Genomic DNA, 23257 nt, shown 5'->3' on the forward strand with positions numbered 1-23257 from the left:
CATCTCAGGTTGCCTTTTGCAGGTTATTTTTTTTTTTTAACTACTGTTTCCCATATCATCTCTTTGTAGATTCTTCTTTGTTCCTTCCTTCTGTCTCCATGATGTTCATTGCACTCACTCTGTCTTCTCTTGCCTTCACCTGGTAGCAGCTGCATTTGAGCCCTGAGAGAACTCTCTTGGGTACAGATTCCCTTTTGCCAATGTAAAGTGAGGGAAAATGGTTGCTACTAATTGAGCTCAGCCTCACTGATACTGACTGGAGATGGCAGCCATTTTGAATGAAATAAACCAGCACATTTGAAGGCAAGTACAGAACTTAATTAAAATCCTCAAAACCAGCATAAGCTATTTTGGGCTTAAAATTGAGCCCTGAATTTGGCTATCAGATTTATGTCAAAAGATCAAATTTTAAAATACTAAATAGTTTGATAACAGATTTATACAGGTTTAAGCTTAATAAAGAAGTTGACTAGCAATTACTGTAAAAACAATATGGAGGTATATTAAATATTTATCTGACCATTTCTTCAAGGCCTGAAAAAGAGACTGAATAATGAAGGAGCAGAATCTTAATACAGTTCTTTTGATCTGACAATATTAAGGTTGTTGGAATTATTCACTGTTTTCAGTGAAAGCTAAGTAACCTGGCAATATGAAAGTGTTATATTTTGGCAAAACTGCACTTTAATGGCTATGAATGTAATATATAAAATTAAATTACAACATCAGTTAGGCATTTTTTATCTACTCGATTTCATCTTTAGAAAGACAAGGAGCCCTCTATTAAACTAAAATGAAACAAATCTAAAGTGATACAAACATTTCTACAATAAATTTTTTTCAGTAACTTAATTCTTCATTTTAACCTTCAAGTTAGTTAAGTATTCACTTTCTGGCAAAAAGACTAGCATGGTTTGTTAGTCATAAAAGGCTTAAATAGTTTAATAATAAATTTTATAAAATAAAAGTACACTTAATACAATGTTGATTGAGTTATCTAGGCTTATTTAGGCCTTTTTAATGTTTGTTTATTTGGAGCTGGCCCAGGTCAAATAATTTAAATACCAGATTGCATTAAGGTCTTGTGTTCTGATACAACTTTTGTTATTATAGAAACTGGTTTTCTTCTACTGGCTAGTTGATCAAAACCTGTCTTTATGTCCCAGTTTTCTTCAGTTCTGGAGTGCTTCTCCATTTGCAAATATCATAATGAGCACTCTCCTTATCTTAATAATTGATCTACAAAGTGAAGCTGTCTCCTGGAAAGAACTGACAGTAAGGGTGTGGTGACTTCCACATGCATCCTCAAATAATCTGAAAAGCAATTATCCAGAGGTAAATAGCTACATAAAGGAGGGGTACAGAAGACCTAGAGCCTGCCCTGTGCTAGCTGGTATATTTCAACAAGTGAGGTATTTTCAGCTGCTTTAGAAAAGCAGTTTTCCTGCCCTTAATGATTCAGAGTAGCACAAACAGGTTAGAGCAAGTGTTGAGAAACTCTTTAATTTCAGCATTGATTTAAGGCAGGCAGACCATACAGTCCAACACAAACAAACTGTAGAAAGCAGAGACATAAGTGTTTTAACAACCTGTTTTCAACTGCCCTAATTTACCTTTCTCAGCTTTAGTCATCTCTCTTTCATGCATAAAGCTATACATATTTCATCCTTGGAAAAAATCAGCCTGCAATTTTGTTAAACACTCATATTGTCACACTTCTGATTTTAAAAATGTAATTCCCATTTGGTCCTGAATAATTAGTATTATGAAATATTATCCAGAATAAATGTCCAGAATAATTCATGGACTGGTACTAAACAGACCACAAGTGCCAGTAAACAGAATTCTGAAAACTTTACCCAACCTACACTAATCATTAAAATATTAATATCTTATGAGAGGAACTCCTGTCAGGCTATGTGTTGATGTGAAGGCTGGAGATACACAGATAGTGGGTAGTTGAAGCAAGGCAGCCAAAATGTGGAACCACAGTGTACAGAGTAGATAGGATGTTAAAATTTGCACTTTCCTTTTTTTTTTCCTGAGGAGTTTTTTTTTTTTTTTTTTTTTTTTGGTAGAATTTTTAGTATAGTAACAATAACTGAGTAATGAAAAAGTAGTCACTTGGAAATTGGAAATGATTTAAATAGTGCAACTTTTCACCTACATGCTGATTTTGATTTGTTTTAAATGTTCGCACCTGACCTATTTCTGTTTGAGTTTCAGAATGTTTTTAGAAATTGTGACAGGTGATTATTTAATATTTTCTTCAGCTAAGCAACATGACACAGTCTCATTTGTAATAGCTGTATATTTTATAGCTGGTGTGAGCTTCTAATTAACTTCTTATATTACAAGTTTGGAGTTTGGAAGGAAGTTTGGAAATAGTAGAACTATTTCTTTGTCTAGCAATTGTTGTTGTGAATAGGTAGCTATTTGATCTGGGCTTATAAATTAAACTGTTAAAAGCTCTTATTTAATTACTCACTTTCAGCTCAGTCTGACAGATGTTTATGTCCTCAGAGCTGGTGATTCAGACTGCAGCAATTTTCCCAGGAAAGAGGGAGCGTGCACATATTTTGTTTCCTTCCGAGCCCTGTTCCTTTCAGGCTAGCAGCAGTGAAATGCCATCTGTAGACTTCAAGCCCCATGATTCCTTGGGAGAGCATGCGCTGAAAGCTTCCAGTTGTCAAAGTGCTCTTGCCAGTGTGGTCGACTATTTGTCATATACCAAACCTGAAAGAAGAAAATAAATATACTGTCATTTTATTGATCTTTAAATACAGAAAATCAAAAGGTAACTGTTCCTTAAAAATTTCTGTGTTGACTGCATGGGCTACTGCATGCAAATAGAGCTGGTATTGCTGTGGGGACATAGATTTCCTGTACTGAATTGTAAATTTGTACAAATACTTAAACCAGCAAATAATTGAGAGGTACTGTGTATTAGCCCAACATTAGATATTGGCTGGCCTGTCTTTCAAAGTCATTTATTGTCCAGTGTTTTTCCATTCAGGCTGGCATCATTCATTAAAGGTAGGTCTTGACCTTGACAAGAGGGTTGAATTGTACAGTGATTTTTACCTTTTAGAAGCAACATGAAAATGAACGTGCATTACAGTCCTTAGGATAAAGATCAAAAACAACTAGCTTAGCCAAGGTACATATTTGAAGTAACTGCTGTGCTAGCCACTATAGCTGGTGACTAACTGATTTAAATATACCTTATTGACAACAGAATTGTAACATTTCAGCTGCTGTGTTTTTTTCTCTAAATATATTTTTATACTGATAGCTCAGAACCAGGGAGGGGGTACATATAATCTTTTTCTCTCTCTGATGTGGATCATCAGTAATTTTATGTAGCCTTAGGAGTAATAGTGATTTTGAGCGAAATGAAGCTAATGCAAAGCTACTCAGAGCTTGGTGTATTATGACTTACTGCAGTATTGCTTTAAAGTGCCTCACAAGGTTTTCTGCACCCCCAGCAGCAGCAGAGCTGCCTGTTACAGATGCAGTAGTTTACTCCATTCTTCTTAAGAACTTGCTTTCATGTTCTTGCTGCATAGTCTGTTCATGAACCCTTGCTCTTCGATTTACTTATTGAACAGGTAGATAATAGGGAGCATGAGTAGTAACTTGCTTGATAGCAGAAACCTGCCCTTGACATTAATTTTAACTAAAAAGTGTGTGTATGGCTCAGAAGACATTTAAAAGAAAGAAAGAAACAAAAATTGTTAAATATACACATGAACCATCTAAAAACTATTGATGTTGGAAAGGAGAGGGTCATGGACTTCACTCTTTGCTACCTTTCTTGAACAGTTAATTGATTTGGCTTAACTTTTAGTTTGTTACATGAGAACAACTATCCTAAAAACATGCAATCTTAGGAATGTTGATATCATATGATTAACTCAATAGAAATGCAATTAGGTATTCAGTGATTACCATCTTTGACATAGTTACTCAAAATAAGTGATTTTTGGCTCATTTAAAATACTTTTGAGATTTATAATTATCTCTTCAATTGACTAAAAATCTGCAAAATGTAGAGGTTCCTGTTCTAGTTTCATACAATTGCTGTTCATTAAAATCTATATACATCAGTCCTATTGTGTTTCAAAATAATAATCAAATTATATGATCTTTCCTATTTCATGTGAAGCACCTTTTCTAGTTGATATAAGACTCGACCATTCTATATAAGTTTACCTTTTAAACTTTAAACTTACATAGTGATTTCGCCAATAATTTGAGTCTTGTGCATATAAAGATGGCTTTTCAAATGTGGCTTGTCTATATTTCAAGTATTTCGATTTCCCCCACTTTTATTTTTCATTGTGAAAGCATCAGAAACATCACAGTCTAATAATACCTCTCAGATCTGCTCATTTTGACCTTATTTTTTCCCCAATGAACAAATTACTGATGATTTCATGCATATAGAAATATGGCGAGTAGAAATACCTTTAGACAAAAGACTGCTTTGATGTAAAATAGCTTTTTACGCAGAAAGTCCTTAAGGTCACCGAAGGCAAATGTAACACCCGTCGGTGTCTTTGCCCATTAAGTGTCTCCACATTCCACGCCCTCCCCCCGCCCCGTCTTTGCGATCGCGTCTCATGCCCGCAGCAAGCGGGGAGCTGGGCGGCACAAAACGGCCAGGAAAGGATTGTGCGGCTGAGAACCGCTTCGTGTCAGGGCGAGATTTCGTCTGTGCTTTCTCTCTGATAAATCTAAATAATTGAAAGCTTGCTTGCTAATTAAGGAAAATCGGTACCCGGCTCCTTTAAAGGTCCCCTGATAGAAAAGGGGGAGGAGAAGAGTGAAGACTGGTGTCTTTTTAACCTTGCTGAAGGACGCAGCAGTATTTATTGACGTATGCAAATAACCAGGGGGAGGAGGTGGAGGAGGAGGGTGCTTGGAAAAACAGGAACCAGAATCAGTTTCTCATTGCAGGGTGAGAGCTCTGAGTTCCGGTGTAAGAGAAAAGAGACGTGGCGAAATTGCTGTATATCTCTGCCCTATAAGCACATCTCTCATTTAGACTGAAGGGAAACAAGGCATCAAAAAGGGTGAAGCATCTTTAAAAATATTTTGAAGGCAATCTGGCACGATCAAAGGTTACATATTCCTAAATGGGGGAGGGGGAAGATTACAGGTTTGCCTTGCAACTTGCTGTAGCATAGCAGTTGGATGAGATTTTTAGCCGGCAAATGATTAAAACAGCCTGGTTTGTGGTATGAATGACAATGTTAATAATCTGTCTTTGTGGTTTTTTTTCCCTACTGTTTCAGCTGCGCAAACCATGCAGGATGATTTACTGATGGACAAAAGCAAAGCCCAGCCCCAGCAGCAGCGGCAGCAGCAGCAGCAAGATCCAAACTCAGCAGAAGCCCCCTCTACACCCGTCTCGTCGGAGGCACCCAAACCAGAAGACAGCAGTTCAGTGACTAGTATCGGCACATCGGCTCCTTCCCAAAATAGCAAGGAGAAGATGCAGATGGAGTCTCCCATTTTGCCTGGGTTGAGCTTTCACCAGCCTCAGCAAGAACCTGCAGCCGGCACCTCCTTGTCTCCCTCCTTTGGCAGCACCTGGTCGACAGGGACCACAAACACGGTGGATGATAGCTTTTTCCAAGGGATTACTCCAGTCAATGGGACAATGCTTTTCCAGAATTTTCCACACCATGTCAACCCTGTATTTGGTGGCACTTTCTCGCCTCAAATTGGCCTAGCTCAGACTCAACACCACCAACATCAGCAGCAGCAGCAGCAAGCTCAGCAGCAGCAGCAGCGGAGGTCACCTGTGAGCCCTAATCAGGCACCTTTTGCCCAGAGAAATGCTGCTTACAGCCATCAGCCCATCATGACCAGCAAACCGTCTTCCTCCTCTGCCTCCTCTTCTTCCTCCTCCAGCTGGAATAACCATCAAAATGCAGCTTGGAGTACACCTTCCAACCCTTGGGGTGGGCTGCAGGCTGGAAGGGACCCTCGCAGGGCAGTTGGAGTGGGAGTCGGCGTGGGAGTGGGGGTTGGTGTGCCCTCTCCCCTCAATCCCATTTCACCCCTTAAGAAACCATTCTCCAGCAATGTCATTGCCCCTCCGAAGTTCCCACGGGCTGCACCCTTAACTCCCAAATCCTGGATGGAAGATAATGCGTTCAGGACGGACAATGGCAACAATCTGTTGCCTTTTCAGGTAAATGACTACATGCACCTTCTACGTGGTGACTGCTATCGCAAAGTTGTATTTTTTGCAGGAGTGTATTTCATGTTACATTTTACGCGAGAAGCACCTTCATAACTCATATTTGCATAAAATAATAATAAGAAAGAAGTGAGGTTGATCGTAGGGAGTGCATACACAATATTTCAAAATTCTGGCTTAAGGTTCATAGTCTTATTTTTCTTGTATCTTATTCTTAAATGTGACAGGGCTTTTTGCTTGGTTTTTTTTGTGTGATTCTTGTTTGTTTATTTTAGCATATAAAAGGTAGTAGCCTTCCTTCATGATAAATATGTTTGGTAGGCTATGTTCTGTTACTTCTCTGTGTGTGATAATCTTTTTTCTTCATATTTTCCCATATTTGAGAAACAGGAGATGTTAAAATTGCTGGCTTCAGTTTTCTAACTGGCATGGTAATTTTAATCAAAGATACTTTTTGACCTGAAATCCAGTTAATTATTTTATCACCACTGAAATAACTAATTGCCCTTCTGTTGTGGTGGGATTTAATGGGCAGCCTGTTCACGTAAGGTATATATATGAAAAGCTGTCTGATACGTACACCCCGCTGTTATATTCACAGTGGACTTTTTGAATACGTCTAGAAGCGGCGTGGGTGTGTATGGAAAGAGTGGCGTATCTGTCCTTTCCAGTAAGGAAATGCCTAATACAATTGATGTGATTTAGAAATGGCAGGGAGGTATTGTATAAAATAGACCATTTTATGCTGTTCAGAGTATTTGCAGAGAAAAGAGACAATAGGACACGACCTTCAGAGCCATATTGCAATGGAGTCTATTTACTAGCTACATAGCTCTGAAATATTTAAAGCTGCAGTGCCCTTCACTGTTGTGGTTTGTTTTTTGTTGTTGGTTTGGTTTTTGGTTTGTTTTTTTTTTTAAATCTATGACGACAAAGCAGATCAATTGCAGCTGAAACTGGGCCACATAGAAGATTTGCAATTTTAATGCAGAATGAAACCTGTCATGGTGTGAAATCCATTTTAAGTTGAAAAAAGCACAGCATGCAGTTATGGTTATATCTATACAAGGTGAAGTGAATCTCAAATTGCTTCTACGTTAGGTTTTTTAATTTCAGACAAATTGAAATGTTCTGGTTTGAAATACAGTGAAATCATATATGCTTTCTCTTTAGGTAATCACTTTCTCAGCAAAGTATGAACTGAAAGATTTTCCACTTACCAGTATAGAAAGAATAGCATCTAGATTGACAGTATTAGAAACAAACAAACAAACAAAAAAAACAACAAAAAACCAACCCAATAACCCCAAAAAACCCACAACCAAACACCCCCTCCTGGTTACTTTAAGAGATTGTTGAAGTAAAATACATGCATTCCTGTGCACTTTCCAATCCCATTCAAAGAGGGCACCTTATAGTCAGCCCAGAAATTTCATTTTGCTGCTTCATTCTGTTTAAAGAGAGAGTTGCTAATTTTTTATTGGCTGCCCTAAATGAAGGCGGAGTGGCTGCTGGTGAACTGCTGGTCAATGTGTCTGTAACACTGAAGTCTGAAGAAAGATTATACTTTAGGCACAATGTGCCTGGTGAAACAACTATGTTGCACAAAGCAAAGCCACACGAAAGCTAATTAATATAGCTCCCAGTCTTTTTTTTTTTTTCTTAGGAATGGGAAATGTGTTTCAGTTTACAGCTATTCTTTTATTTAAATTGTCTACATGTAAGATATTAAAAATTCAGGTAGATTTGAATTAGTAGGGAAAGCAACAGTAAATGTTCTTATTTCTGTGGCTTGGTCAGTGAGATACATCTTTGCTGACTAGACAGCTTTATTATCGTGACTGTAAATTGTCACAAATTAAACTAGCAGGTATTTAGTCTTCACTAGGAAAAAGGCAGATAAATATTTTTAAAGAAAAGGTCCTTTGGTTTTAAAATAAAGGTTTTGAAAAGCTAAGTTAGCCAATATGTAAATTTGGAAACTTGTTTTTTTCTCTCTGAATTTAACCTGATATTTCCCTGTTCATCTGAAAGCAAATACTTAGACTACACTCACCACCAGCTGGAATAACAGTGTGATTTCAGAGACTCAGAAAACTTAGAAACTTAGAAAACTTTTTTTCTCTTAGGCTCTTTTTAATACAAGGTGCTGAATTTTGCATAAAAGATTGTAATCTGGGTTATTGGTTATTGCTCCTATACTTAAACTGTCCAGGTCTTGAAACTGTACTATCGATAGGAGGCAACTGTTTAGTTACATTGATAAAAAGGGAATTCAAATTAATGTGAGAGTGACTGCCTGGGTTCTGGTTGCCTTTTTTTTTTCTCCTGCTCAGAAATCGGGCAATGTGTTGACACAGTTGACACAGTAAGTTCTGCTTGTCAGCACTATCAAGTAATTCTGGCAGGTTTATCCATGTACATCTGCTACCCTTCATAACTAAGCATTTTTGATCTGCTTCAGAAATATCTTTCAGTAAACTTGCTAGCAACACATTAATGCACATTAGTGAGTTCTTTGTGCTAACCCATTCTTTTCTCTTATGTTGAGATTGTAAGACTTTTAAAAATTTGTGGTTTAAATTTAATTAATTCCTTAATCAGATAGTAGGCTTAAGGTGTTCTAGGTAAAAATAAAAATACAAATATGTTTGCTGGTTGAATTAACGTCAGTGATACCTGTTTTTTAATTCAGATCTTTGCAGTGATCAAAAAATTTTAAGGAGAAAACATCTATAATCAAGGTTTGTGTTCTGAGTCTGTAATATTTAAAGACAGCTGATACTCAGCTACTGATATATCTAGTTCTAGGAAAAAATGTTGAATTTGAAAATGTTTTTTGTTCTTAAGAACATGTGTATAAAGCAATATGCTAGACATCCTCATCCCTGAATTTGAGTAATATGTTAGTGTACCTTGTATGTCAAAACCAATTGGCATCTGTCCCAAGGAGCTGTGCTGCAGAACATATAAAAAAATTAAAATAAAAATTGTTAGGAATTCGGTTGACATCTGGCTTGTAATTGGTGTTGAAAGGCAACCAAAGTTGCTTTAAAGGAGAATGGTTTATTATGTTTACTGAGGGGAAATTCATTGCACTGTATAAAAAAAAATGAAGACATGAAGTTGATAGCTGGAAAAGAAAAGAAGCAATCAGTCTGGAATGAAATAAAATGTAGCAGATAAGAGTTGGAGACAAGATCACAGGAACAGATGTGGAACAAGGCCAGGTATGAAATATAGATGTTTGGCCAGTTTGTTTTTTTGAATGTTCTTCAGCTTCCAAGTGGTTCAGGTAAAGGTCTGTTGTGATTGTCCTGTGACAGGCACTAGTGTTGTGCCGTTAATGCCAGGTGATCCTCATTTCTGGCCTTTGAGCACTGATTGTCCCTGGAGCCTGGGCAGTGGTTCAGTTCCTTTTTACAGCAGAGCACTGGGGCTCAAGCAGAGCCAATGTCATCTCGTGCCGCTGAGCTGCTCCCAAAAATTCTCTTTTCTTTCACTTCCCTCAGGTAAATAGTGTATTGCTTTTGGCCATATGAAGACATTTGGACACAGCTTGTGGGGCTAGGATGATTGATAGTGCCTGAAATAGACCCTTGGAAGCACAAATAAGAAAGTAATGGATAAAATAGAGAAGGAATGAAATGTTTGGAGACCAGTATACTAATTAAGGAAGTCTGCTCTGTGGATGTTTAATAATAACAACACTATATCTATTTCCTAGAAGTTGTTCAGATTTGGTCCTTTCTGAGTCGTGTTCTTTCCAAACAATAAAAATGTACAATTGCAAGTTTTAGATTTAAAAAATGCGTAGCAAGTTGGTGCTCTGAAGAGTCTGACACACATCAAGTCATTCTTGGCAGCTTTACTGATAAATACTTCTCTAGCAGGAATAAATGAAGTGGTATTGTGGATAAAGATAGTTTTAACGTGCTGTCTTCTGCAGGGAAGCTGAGAAAGGTTGGGTTTTAAGGCAAGTTGTTTTGGTGTTTGTTTTTTTTTCTTCATTGTTTTCAATAGGAATTAATCTGGACCAAGGTAAAATTATAAGCTAAATTTAGGAATTATATATAGTTTCAATATTTCATACTGAAACAAATGCAACCCAAAATGTGCAGCAAGTTTGAATATAGGTATATATGCATAAATATATGTTTGTATAAGTATATATTTATGCATTTAGGTATGGACACAATAATTAGTAATACATTAGCAATCACAAGTACTTTGTCATGTGTTGTACTTAACACACTGTGGCTGAGTGAAATGAAGGACAAGGGAATGGCCACTGCATCATGTTTATACTTCCATTGTGACTTTTGGTTGGTGACTAGTAGACAGCTCCTTAAGAAGCTGCTTTCTTTAAACATTTGAAGTTCTTCAGGCCTCTGATATTAGCCCATACTTAGCTTTCTCCATGCCGATACAGATTGATACTCAAAACAAATTATGTGCATACGTGCACATACATATAAATATATACACATATGCAGTAAAGTAATGCAGAGTAATTTTTGTGTTCAAGTCCTAGGGAAAAGAATATTAAATACACTATAAAGTTCAGTTTTATAGTGTTTGTGGTAACTTCTTCACAGGCAGTGAATTAACTGTAGCTTAATTGTCATAGTTCTGTTTCTTAACACTATGATGACCTGAAATGCATATTAGGATATGACATATATATATATATATACACACGTGTGTGTTTGTGTATTAAAAATGACTGAATTAAAATGGATTCGGGTATTGGAACATTCACAAGTGTAACACACACAGTTTTATATTTATGAGTAAGGGAGTTTTACTGGCTAATACCCACTGGTGACTGTCATTTTGAAGTCTGTTTAAATCTAGATTTTTTTTTTTTTTAAATAGTTGTATCCAATAAGTCTATTTGAAGATTATTTTTGAAAACACCATGTTTCTTTATCCTAAATTTGACATTCTGAGCTCTTATTTCTTGACAGTTTAGTAGATAACCATACTTAGTTTCATTACTGGTGTCTTGAAAAATATTTCTTGACATTTAGGAAAAAGAAAAATGTCTAATCTTAATTTTTCTTACATGGAGACACACAGCTACTGGCAGCCTGCAACCTTATGAACAACAACAGCAAAAAAGGACTTAGTTGTTGGGGAAGTAACTTATCCCACTTGTTTTTTTCTTCTTCTTCTTTCTTACATGCTTGTATTGGGACAATCAATAATTTTCCTGATTATGGATATTAAAATGTGAGAACACATGTCATCGTATCTCAGTAGTGTAACATATACAAGCAATACGTGATACTTTGGCCATAGTAGTTCTGAAGTATCTTACGATTTTAGATCTGATTGAGTTCTAAATTTCTGCATTTTCAAATGTATTAAAATACAGTAGGAGTACAGAACTGTTTCATAGTTAAAGTATGATGATGTGTAAACTAGTTACTTATTGATTGTTGTCTTGATTTGAAGTAACCAACTGAATGGTAGGTAAGCCTTCAAAGTCAGTGAAGGTAGGGCAGTGGTGTGAGTTCAGTCTGTTGGTGTTCTGAGCAACTCCATATATAGGCAGGACTTCCTTAAAAACATTTAAGATATTAATATAGAACAATGAATCAATAATTTTATCTTAAAGATTTGATAAAAGAATTATCTGTCTTTCCTTTGGGAGGTAAGGTAGAAGGGAAGGTGAAGGGGATGGCAGTTTATTTTGCTATTTGCTGTCTTGTATCATCCCCAGTTTTCACTTTTTTTTTTGCCTAGAAGCTGTTCCTGTGAATTGAATGTGAGAGAAAGAGAGACCTGGAAGACTAATGTGTTCTGTTCCAGGTGATTTTCAAGAAGTAGTATGAGTTTGCTGAGTGAATGATGAACATTTCCATTTCTTGATAGTTGGTAAAAAAGCTCTCCTTTCATTTAGGTCACTCATGAGTGATTTCTGACTGAAGCATACCAAAGGGAAGATAAAAGATAGCACTGCTTATTGTGAAGTTATATAGTGATCTTAAACTGTAGAAATCTGCGTTTTGCTTGGACTGTGTAGGCTAGTGTGTTTTCAAAAACTTTTAAATTAGACTGAAGAGAAAAACATCATACCAAAACTATCTAGTGATGAACCTCTGAGAGAGCCCCTCTGGCTTTTACTTGTTCCTCTTTTTCATACCGATCACTTGAGATTGCGTTACAAGTTTAAAAATACTATTCATAAATAAAAGATGTTTGTCCTAGAAATTTAATCAAAACATTATTCCAAATTGTGGCATAAACTCCCACAGCAAATAAAGGCCTTTACAAACTTTATTTTTCCCAAAATAAGCACGCTGCTTTGATTCTACTTTTATCATAGTAATATGTAATAATGTTATTTAAGGAAAAGGATCTGTTTAAGACCTTTAGCATAATGGCAGCTAGCAGACTTTAGATAGAAAAGGTATATATTTTCTCTTTCTCTTCCTTATTTCCCCTCACTGTCTTCTCAACTCCCAGAAATCAATATTGAAAGCTTTTAGTGTATAATTGTTCGTTGCAATTAACTGCTGAAAATGGAACACCATATTTTCTTGGCATGAAAGAGGATGGTTTACTCATATTCCACATCTTCAGAAAAATCCTATTTTTATTGTCAGAAGATATAAAAAAATTAGGGAAAGAAACTCTGTATGATCTTCAAATAGGAGGAACAATACAAGCAGGTGAAAGTTACTGTCTTCTCTCAGGGGTAATCAGATTGTTATACCCTTCTAGCCTATTGCAAGCTCAGTTAAGTGCTTAGCTTTGCAAGATGATGCCTGAAGTAGTTTGTACCATTTCTGATCTCAACCTACTTTTTTGGTACAGTGGAGTAGAACTATAATTTCAGAAAGGTCAGGAAACAGAGTTTTCTAATTGCTGCTTACTCAGCATAAGGTCATCTGAATTTCCCTCTCTTAGCACTCTTTCTGGTGCTATGTGGGCTAATAACTTCCCTTCTATAGGGAAACTTTCTACATGTCCACATGCGTTTAGAGATTTTTTTTTTTTTTTCTCTCTAGTCAGCAAAAAGAGTAAGTGGAACATGTAGTAGGAGAGAAACAAAATATGCATATTTCAAAACTTCAGGGAAATTTGCCATTCCTAGTAATATTAGCATTTTGTGTATAAGTATACACATTCTTGTGTAAAAGTATACACAAAATATATATGTACATCTATAGTCTATATCCGTGTATGTATAAGCAGTTCATTTTCTCCAGAAAATAATACTAATTAATTTTCAGTAACACCTACTTTAGAATACCTAAAGCTTTTTTTCAGCAACTATGCAAGTTGAAATGTAGTAGTTTTCCATTCTCATTTTCTAACAAGTATGTCAGACCAATGTTTAGACTTTCTGGTTTTTAGGCTGTGACATTTTATTCATTCTGTAACTAATTCCGGGTTTGTTTTTTTTTTCATTACCATGCAGTGTTTCATGATTTCTTCTTTATTTAGTTTTTTCCTGTTTTATTTATTCGAAATTTACGAGAAGTGCAAAAGCATTGCTTTTAAGCAATTACTAGAATATTGTACATACCAACAATAAGCAGGTGTCTCAAAGTAGTTTGAATGAACTACTGTTATAGAGAAAGACAGATCTTCATTTGTGTAATCTTTTTATTACTACGTGTAAATTTTAGGATTTTTAAAATGCAAGTTGTGAAATACTGCAGAAACTTTGCTTGTGTATCTTCAAACTTGGTCAACATTTTCATAAGCTTCAATTACCTGATTCTGTCTATAAGTTCTCAGTGGCATTTGCAAAATACAGGTACTTGATACCTTCCTTTTTCTCATTGTTTGGTGTGGCTTTGTCTCTTTATTGCATGCCTTTCAAACTCATCCCAGAGATAAGATCTAGTAGGAGATCTCATAGAAGTAAAGCATGGTGCTGATCAGGACAGATATTGATCTGCTTTGTCACAACGGTGTTAAAAGGGCTGGTGTGCTCTCCATTCTGTGGATGTAATCAAGAGGAACAGAGTTCGGGGAAATAATTTTCTTCTTTGTGTTCAATCTGAGAAAAAGAAAAAGTTGTGTTTTGTTTTTTCCTGAAATACTTAGCATATATTGCTCTTTGAAAACAGAACATCTATTGACTGTCCCTAAGTCTGCTGCTTGTGCAAATCTCAAATTAGTCACCAAAAAGTGTAGAAAACAAATTGTTACCTGCAAAAAGTTATAGTTTAAGCACAAATTATTTGGGAATTTAGAATTTTTCACGAGGGAAGACAAAAGAAGGTAAATAGTTAATTTCTTGAATTGGAAGACCCACTTTTCCTGCAACTATCTATGTACATCTTCCAAATTCTGCAGGAAACACCATAGAGCTTCTGTAAGCAAACAACCTCTTAGTTATTCAAAACCAGCACTGATGGGCACTGGATGAGCTAGACGTTTTGTTGGAAAAATGTTTTTGAAACTTAGCTATAGGTTTTAATGCAAAATGGTAGAACTTAAATTGCACTGGCAGTCTTACTCCTGCACTTCCTAAATTTGTGCATGTGTGTATGGCTTTGCAAAATTTGTAAGAATAAATTTCCTAGAGCTTGAGTAAAATACTTAAGCAAAACCAGAGATTCTGTTACATGTTAGGATGTTGATTTCACATGATTCATCAGCCAAGTTAGAGTATTTTGGTCAACTCTAGAGATTTCTCTTGGTTTAACAAAATTAATGAAAGTAGTGTGTACAGAGCACATACTGTCAATGGCTTTCAGTTGTGGGTGAAGCATGATTTTTGTGGGCTGGGCCCCTTTTTTTGTTTCATCCAACCTTGAACTGTTCGGCTTCACTCCTGTCAAACTTCCGTTCTTCACTTCTTTCTGTTCCTGCTTTTTGATCCCCTTTTTCACTGAGGCTTCTTATTTGAGTTGGCCTTCCCTATTCTGCTTTCCATGTCGAAGCTTCATGTTACAGGCGAAGTCCCAATAAAGCACTGTAGTCATAAACTGAATCATGTTCACTTTCTCTGTGGGAATTGCTCCTGTGCAAACTTAATAGCATGAGGGATTTAAAGTAGGTTTAGATAAATTCAGGGACAATGGAGTTTTCAGAAATATTAGCTAGAAGTTCTAAATTTTATAAATTCAGAAATTCTAACCAAGTGATAACTTAGTCTGAACGGGCTGAACTGATATTGTTTTGCCATCCCCACACCAATCTTCCAGAAACCACTTCTGACATAAAATGAAAAAAAAGCATTATGTCTTTAATATCAACATTATATATATATATATATATATATATATATATATATTTTTAATCCGTGCTTTTGCTTAATCATAAGTGGATGGCCCAGTGAAATTTATCTTTCCTACATGGAAGAATTATTGTGAAGAAAGAAATGTACAGTTTTCCTATAAGGTCTCCTGGATATTTCTTCAATCTTAAGCTTACTATGCTTCTTTCTTCCACTAACCTCAAATTTCTTCTGCCTCTATACTTATTTAAAAAACTCAAATCAACAAAAAATTGAAACAAAGTGACAGTTTTTTGTTTCTAAATCTTTCTTTGCTGCCAAAATCAGTAACCATAATGATTTACTAAAAGTATCTCACTGGCATCTAACTGTGAAATGCCATTTAATTTTAGTTACGTGTCATACACTGTATGTAGTGAACAATTCTGAAAGCATTTAGACTGTTAAACAAAAAAAGGTATGGAATGGGTGAACAACTTTGGAGCTTGGGCCATGTATCGTTGGACCATCTTTTTAGCTCAGCTATGCTGATATATGTATCCTTTATACACGTATTTTTACTTTCACCTGGGATGGTGTTCTTTTATGGATTTTTAGATTTTTTTTTTCTTTTCTATTCCTCTCCAACTGTCTTTTTTTTTTTCCTGTTTCTTTCCTATTAGCCTAAAAAAAATAATAAATTTTAAAAAAATCTGTCTTTTCAGACCATCCAATTAAGTATTAAAAATGCAGTGTTGAGATGAAAAAAATTGTGTGGAAAATTTCACTCTTATAAATAAGAAAGTAATTGTAGTTTAGCTTGAGTAATGTGTTTTTCTCATATTCAGTAATATTTTTTTTTAATCTCCTATGCAGCTATGGCAAGGTCGTCTTGAATTGCTCTGAGCAATTCTTGTTTGTATTTTATTGGTGGTGTGCATTGATTGAGGTGCAGAAGAGCTTGTGTCTGCTTAGTTTATCACGCAGATATCTAGGATGTAAAAGACAGAAACCTACACTTTTTTTGAAATTTATCATGTGTTAAGCAGCTGGAAATAGGGTATAGAATTAGCAACATGTGACAGACGATCATGAACTGTTATATGACCTTACAGCGGTCAACAGATCATACTTCAGAAGCCTTAAATCTAATATATTAGACTTCCATGTTCCCTGTGGTCTCACCCGGAAGTGTTTTCCAGAGTACTACTCTTGAGCTTCTTTAGACAGATCCTTTAATGTAGTATTTTACTCTGTGAAGGAGATTTGTTAAAAGCATTAATGAATTAACATGTAAGTAGCTAGTGTTACTACCATTTACTGCATAACCTTTACAGTAACTGTACATTTGTAAAGGTTTCATAAATGATTAATGTGTTAACTGATTGCTAGGGTCCAGCACTTTAGCAGATGGCTTGTAACCCAATCTAATACCATATATTGATGTGCTTAGTAAGCATTAAGATATAATAACCAAGTCTGTCAACTGTTCATAACATACTTTGACATTTTCTTTAAACTAGTTATAAAGATATGTTTTAGTTTTAAATTATGATTACCATAACAGTCTGACCTAATATTTCATCTCGTTAAATAGTTCTCTTAGTCATGTATTCTTTCTAGGATTATATTGTTTCTTCCCATGTCATTAACCACCACCCACTCCCTCCCCGCCCCCCGCCCCTGCCCCGCAAACAGTGAAACATTTTGCAGTAGCAGAAAGGGCTTTTCTTAAACCTCAGAAAGCCCTAAGTGGCAGCGAACTGTGCAGTAGGAAAACTAGGGCAGAACAAGAGGGTAAAGGAAGCAAAACTCAGGGATAAGAAAAAGTAGGATTTTTATAATACAAAATGAAAGTGTAGTTGTGGTATTTTCCTGTATAGTAATCCAAGATGACAATATACCCATTCACTTTTCTGTGGATGAGAGTGTCTACAAATAAAAGCTTGTAAACTTCAGGTTGGGTTTGATACTCGAGCTTGGTGGCTCCTGCTACTTTTGGCTGCTAATAAATGAAGCTGTACCTGGGACTTCTGAGTAATAAAATCAACCACAATTGTCAGCAGAGTTTACAAGTAATGTTTTGATGCAAATGTCTGTGGACAGTCTTACCTCCCTTGTCTAAACAGGAACACGCTTTTCTGACATGATAGTAGATTACTTGTAACAATTTTTTTTTGTTAGGCAAGGGAATAGTAACTCATGTTGTGTGAGCCATTTAAAATTACTTGAAAATGGATTGTAGTAGATCCTACAGTTTGTTTGGAATGCTTCATTTTCCAGAGAAACTGGAAAGTTTTCTTGCTATTTCACTTACATGGTAGCCTTGTTAAAATATAAACTTGAACTGGTCAGTGTTTCAAAATATGGCTCTGTCCTTGGCAATGTTTGGCATGTAGAGTGAAGGGAATAATTTAAAAGAACAAATGCAATGAAAATATTAATAGCTTTTTTTTAATTAATGCAGATGTGGATAGATGCAAAAGGCAACCCTACTAGAAGTATGACTTTTCGTACAGACTGCAATTTTGCTTACCTTTTCTCGCTTAACATTTGTACTCAAGGCTTATAATTGTCCAGAAATTAACTAATAAGCTCTGGTCTGTGTTCTTTCTGTCTCCTTTCTGGGTGGTGAGGTCCCAGTTTATTGTGAAAGTTGTCTTTGAAGTCATGACCTTTTAGTTAGTGCTACTATATCATCCTGCTTTGCTGCAGTTCTTAAAATTATTTCAATGCTTTCTGTATGATGAGCTGATCTCCTCTGTATTAGTGATATCTTGTAAATATTATTAGCATGTTCCTACTTTAATAACCATCATTATTGATAAAATTGATCTCAAGATTTGTCTTTAAGAAACTCCATTAGTAACTTTCTGTAGTAGATTTCTGTTTAACACTTTCACTTTTTTCCCTTTTTGTCATTTTTTTTTCTTACCTCAGTTGCACTAATTATCATTTTTTCCCATTTAGTTACTTTGCTTGTAGCACCATATGAAATGTTATACTGAAGTCCTTGTTAGGTCAGCCATATCATATTCTTTCAAGAACCAGAAATCATATTTTCCAGGATATTGCATCACCAAAGTATGATGCTACAGTATCTCTGCTTGTTATTTCTTAAAGAGAAGACATCCTTGAATTTCAGTCATAAAAACTAGAAACAGTGGTTGTGATCTATGGTTTTGTAGCCTGCTTCAGTTATTGCATTTCTTTCATTTTAATTTGCCGGTCAGATATGCACAGTACTGACATTCTTACTTGAACTGGCTTTAGTCGTTCCACTAACTGTGCCTTAGCAATTCTGACTTCTTTTGATTACAGTGTTCACATGCACCTGATGCGTGTTATTGAATTGGATAGATGACACTGCTTTGTCTCTTAATATTTACCCGTCTTTACTGTTTACCCTTGTTTACCTGATTTTCATAGAATCATAGAATACTTTGTGTTGGAAGGGACCTTCAAAGCTCATCTAGTCCAATCCCCCTGCAATGAGCAGGGACATCTTCACCCAGATCAGTTTGCTCAGATCCCTGTCCAGCCTGGCCTTGAATGTTTTCAGGAGTGGGTTATCTACCACCTCTCTGGGCAACCTGTGCCAGTATTTTACCACTCTCATTGTAAAAAATTTTTTCTTCATGTCTAGCCTGAATATCCCCTCTTTTAGTTTAAAACCATTACCCTTTGTCCTGTTGTAACAGGCCCTGCTAAAAAGTCCATCCCCAGCTTTCTTACAGGCTCCTTTTAAGTACTCAAAAGCTGCAATAAGGTTTCCCTTGAGCCTTCTCCAGGCTGAACAACCCCAACTCTCTCAGCCTGTATGTGAATACTGATTATGGAGGCTACATTATTTTTTCATGACTTCTTCTGATAAGTTTTCGTTTATTCTTTTGTCAGTCTTGCTAGACTTTTTCCTAGACATTTGTTGTCCAAGATATTAATGCTGAACTTGTTATGGTCTCCCTGAATGTACTTAAGTGGTTGAACATTCTGCTTCTTTCCCTGTAGCAACATTTCTTAGGGTGTCTGTCAATCTTCATTACCTTGTACAAAAAAAGGAAGGTTCTGTGGCAAATCAGGTAGGCTTTTATCTCAAGACATTTTCCCTGTCTGGAGTAATCTTTACTAAATTTGCCCTGTACTAAATCAGTTCAGCTCTTATAATGTAATAGGAAAGTGTTTTTCCTGCTCCTATGAGTATCCTTTCTAATTTCTGTGTGGAGTTAACATGAAGATGGTTTCCTTTTGGTTAGTTGCAAATTCATACATGTACTTGTATGTCTTATATGGGATTTCTGAATGATTTTAATTAATTAAATCCAGATGTGCAGCAGTAGTTTGAATGAGTACCCCCTAACTAACAATGCAAAAATGCTTATGGCTTCTTTTCTTCTAAGAGGAAGAAATACCTATTCTGGCTATTTTTCAGGGTTTCGACATAAATATTCAGGTACCTTGTACATAAGATGGTTGTTCTTTCCCTCATATCCTAGATGCCTTTAAGTCTCTTGGGTAATAAAAGATGCAAGTATGCATAGTGTGTTTCTGTTACTATTTTAATACATTTATTATGCTAAATAATATATTTAATATACTAACTTTGAATTTGTTATTAAACTGAAATTTTGCATATGTGGGATGATTCAGTACTTGCAACCAGAAAAATTCCTTATTTGTTTCCAAATTTGATTTGAAATGGAATTACTTGCATATAATTGATGTGAAGAGTCGCTTCTAATTAAAACATAATTTGGGCTTGGGATTTTTTTTTTCCCCTCTGCTTCTGCCCTTCCCTTAAGTGGAGCTTGATGCTATGAGTGATTTTTGGATTGCTACTCTCTGCTGTTTCCTGTCTGTTCAGTTCCATTGCACAGCCTTTGGTAACTTTGAAGCTGATTCAATAGTTTATTGCAAATATTATTAAATTAAAATTTCTAACATAATGACACTTTAGGAAAAGGATAGACTTGTTTACCAGTGGCTACACAGGGGTCCCCAACTCATGTTTAGAAGTAGGTGCATAGGTTGAAAGAGCCTGTAGTCCTTTTTCCCTTATGAGAAAGTAGCTGTGACAGCTTGGGATTCTATGATAGATTGCGTCTCAATGAAGTCCCAGGATGCAGAACATTTACTGCCTAACCATTCTCAATCCCCATTAGGAAGAAGGCGCAAGAGTGGATTTTTGTGTATATCTCTTTAAAGAAGGTTTTAAATTCCTGAGCCACAATTTGTCATGCATATTAATCATGCTGCAATAATATAAAGTTAGGACTCAGCTTACACAAGTAATTTTAGTAATTAAAGGTATATGACAGCTAATATTAATAATATAATTTGCAGTGTTTGCATCTTTGTAGTGCTTTTGTCTTGTGATTTGAAGTTTGCACTTGTGCTGATTTAGCTGGCAAGGTGTTCTTAGGTCAGTGGTATTTTTCCTTGCTATGGCAGACAGGCATCATTCTGCTGAACAGAGTGGTAGAAGCCCAAAGGTAATTTATCAGTGTTGAACTCTTGCATAGCAGGCCAATGAACCACTTAAATTATTTCATTTTAATAGCTCAAGGGTATAATGAACAGCCTTATAAATTCTACTGCTGGCATATTTTTTTTTTCCACTTGCTTGTTTTTGTGAATTGATTATCATCTTGGGTGTAACTACTTTAATCCTATATTTTACAAGTGTTAGAACTGTTTGTTAGTGGAATCAGTAACTATAATAGAAAGTGGATACATCAGCTTTTTGAGATGTATTCAGCAACAGGACTGACGAGCAGATTTTTATCTAAAGCATCACATTGAACAAAATATGACTAAACATAAATCCTGACAGTGAGTGCTCAGCTAGTTGTAATGTCTGCAGATCATTCCCTACAGTAGTGTAATGAGTGTAAGGATTATAGCTGTTTTGTAGGTTGTTTTGATATTTTTGGTTGTTGTGGGGTTTTTCTTTGGGTTTTTTTTAAACACATTGTCTAACTGTTTTGATGACAAAAGGAAGATGTTTGAAATATTAAGTATATTATATTTCTGTTTTCTGGTAATAAACAGTGTTCCCTATTGGAGCATTAGGTTAGGTGATTTAAGGATTTCCCTAGGTGCTTTACTGTCTTTGAATCTGAGGCAGAGAAATAACACTAGTGATCATGTGAGTAGTACCTTTGACCTATTATAGAAGTCTGTATTGAAAGAATAACTGAGGGTGCTTCAAAGAACACAGTGTGTCAGGCTATGAGGAAAGAAATGAACGATATAATACAGAACGAGAGAGTTTGTATCCAGTAGAGGCATATGGTGGTTTGTTCCCTACAACTCCAAAACATGGATTGCTTAAACCAGGGCAACAGTTAATGTGTTCCTCTCAGTCTGCCCTGTAGCTACCACTACTAATTTAGGAAAAGGCAGGGTGAATTCTATTACTTTCTTGCCCCGCAGTTTGCAAGCAAATATTGAATAGTTGGTAATGTGTCAGAATATTCTGTATAAGTGAATATAATGCTAAGTCTTGTGGCTATAAAGCTTGAACATTTCTATATATGTTTCAATTATGTATTAGATGTGTACAAAAAGGGAATCTAATTTTAACTGCAAAGTAAAGCGAGCTTTAAACTGAGTAATACAATTTATATTAGTTTTTGTAATGCTATATAATGCTTGTTGTACCTCTTATTTCTCTGCTTTTTAGCTTATTTGGAAATAAACATTGCAAACATTTCACTGAAAAACTTCAGTTTTCTTGTAACATTTTAGAACTCAGAATTTTTAAGGGACTAAAGTTTGAATACAACCATTACCTTTTTTTCCTGAAAAAAAAAATGCTTGAGTAGGTCAAGTTTTCAAGGCTTTTGGATTCAATCTGAATTCTTGAATTTTAACTGTAAAAGTTTATATAACACAGACAAGATGATTAAATATCGTTAGAGTTCTGAAATGCTATTTTTCAAATTATATGGAAATGTTTCCATAACCTATATATAATTAGATGTTATTTTATATTTGTATTAAATTTCCTTATTTTTCTTAGAAGCTTTTTGAACAAGCTTTAAAAAATTCACCTTTTGCCCAATGAACTTTTGAACACCTTTGAAAGTAAAATGTGCTACAGTTGCTAGTGAGCAAAGAAAAATGTGTGAAAAGTCAATGTGTTTCTCCTGTGGGCATTCCAGGAGCAGTAATAATAGAAGAAAACATTCTTTTTTTTTTTTTTTTTTTTTCCAGTAAAGGAACATATTAAATCCAGCTTAGCTTAATGCTATCCGAAATTAGCTGGAAAGATCAAAAAAGAGAGTGGAATTAGAATAAAATTCCATTACGACTTAGTAGTAGTAGTCCTACTGTAATGGTCTTTATCGTGGACATAGTCAAATTTACCCTGTTTGTCCCTCCTACTTATATTTTATGCCTCGTTATTTGTTTTGTTTTATTTTATATTTTCATGAAATCATAAGGAAATTTTTTCATAAGGAAAAAATTATTGCAATTTCTGGTTATTTTAGTAACACTCGGTATTTATAGTTTTTTGGTTCTTTTGCTAAGTGATAATTTTACTTTACCATGTGACCATATTCCTCAGATATTTTTTTTCTTTTTTTCCTCCAAAATTTACTGAGAATGCAAGTGGGATTGTATCACAGCTGAAGCTGCTAGGAGCTGAAGGCTGCTCAGTGAGCATGTAGAGCTTGCTGTGTGTGACCATTCATGTGTACCTTCATGGCACATTGAGCATGTCCCAAGCCGAACTTCCGCAATACTTTTTTTGCAATTGCTGTTCTTGCTGCTTTGGATTGGGAAAGACAAACTTGTTTTACTCCTATTCTTAGTAGTAACTCCTCTTGCAGGTGCTAGAAGGGAGTGAGTGAGCC

The 23257-nt window shown here is 35.6% G+C and overlaps 1 protein-coding gene and 1 long non-coding RNA gene across 9 annotated transcripts in view; one reads left to right on the forward strand and one right to left on the reverse strand.

The window, feature by feature from the left end:
- CPEB3 (cytoplasmic polyadenylation element binding protein 3) overlaps positions 1-23257 on the forward strand; it is a 92663-nt gene that overhangs the window by 3280 nt on the left and 66126 nt on the right. For 6 of the 8 annotated variants that reach the window (XM_082054073.1, XM_082054072.1, XM_082054071.1 and 3 more), the window contains exon 2: positions 5301-6205. In XM_082054073.1, the coding sequence (XP_081910199.1) occupies positions 5312-6205 (894 nt within the window). In that variant the 5' untranslated portion in view covers positions 5301-5311. Of the gene's footprint in view, positions 1-2707; positions 2798-4957; positions 5079-5300; positions 6206-23257 lie in introns of those variants that run through there. The other 2 variants (XM_082054070.1, XM_082054069.1) reach the window with 2 other exon arrangements.
- Positions 1004-4532, reverse strand: LOC309440433. Its single transcript, XR_014184198.1, has 3 exons — positions 4471-4532; positions 2489-2736; positions 1004-1314 (listed from the first exon to the last, which is right to left on the reverse strand). It is a non-coding gene; the product is annotated as an uncharacterized lncRNA (long non-coding RNA).

The sequence above is a fragment of the Streptopelia decaocto genome (genome assembly GCF_964273445.1).
Source record: "Streptopelia decaocto genome assembly, chromosome: 5".
Taxonomy (NCBI): Eukaryota; Metazoa; Chordata; class Aves; order Columbiformes; family Columbidae; genus Streptopelia; species Streptopelia decaocto.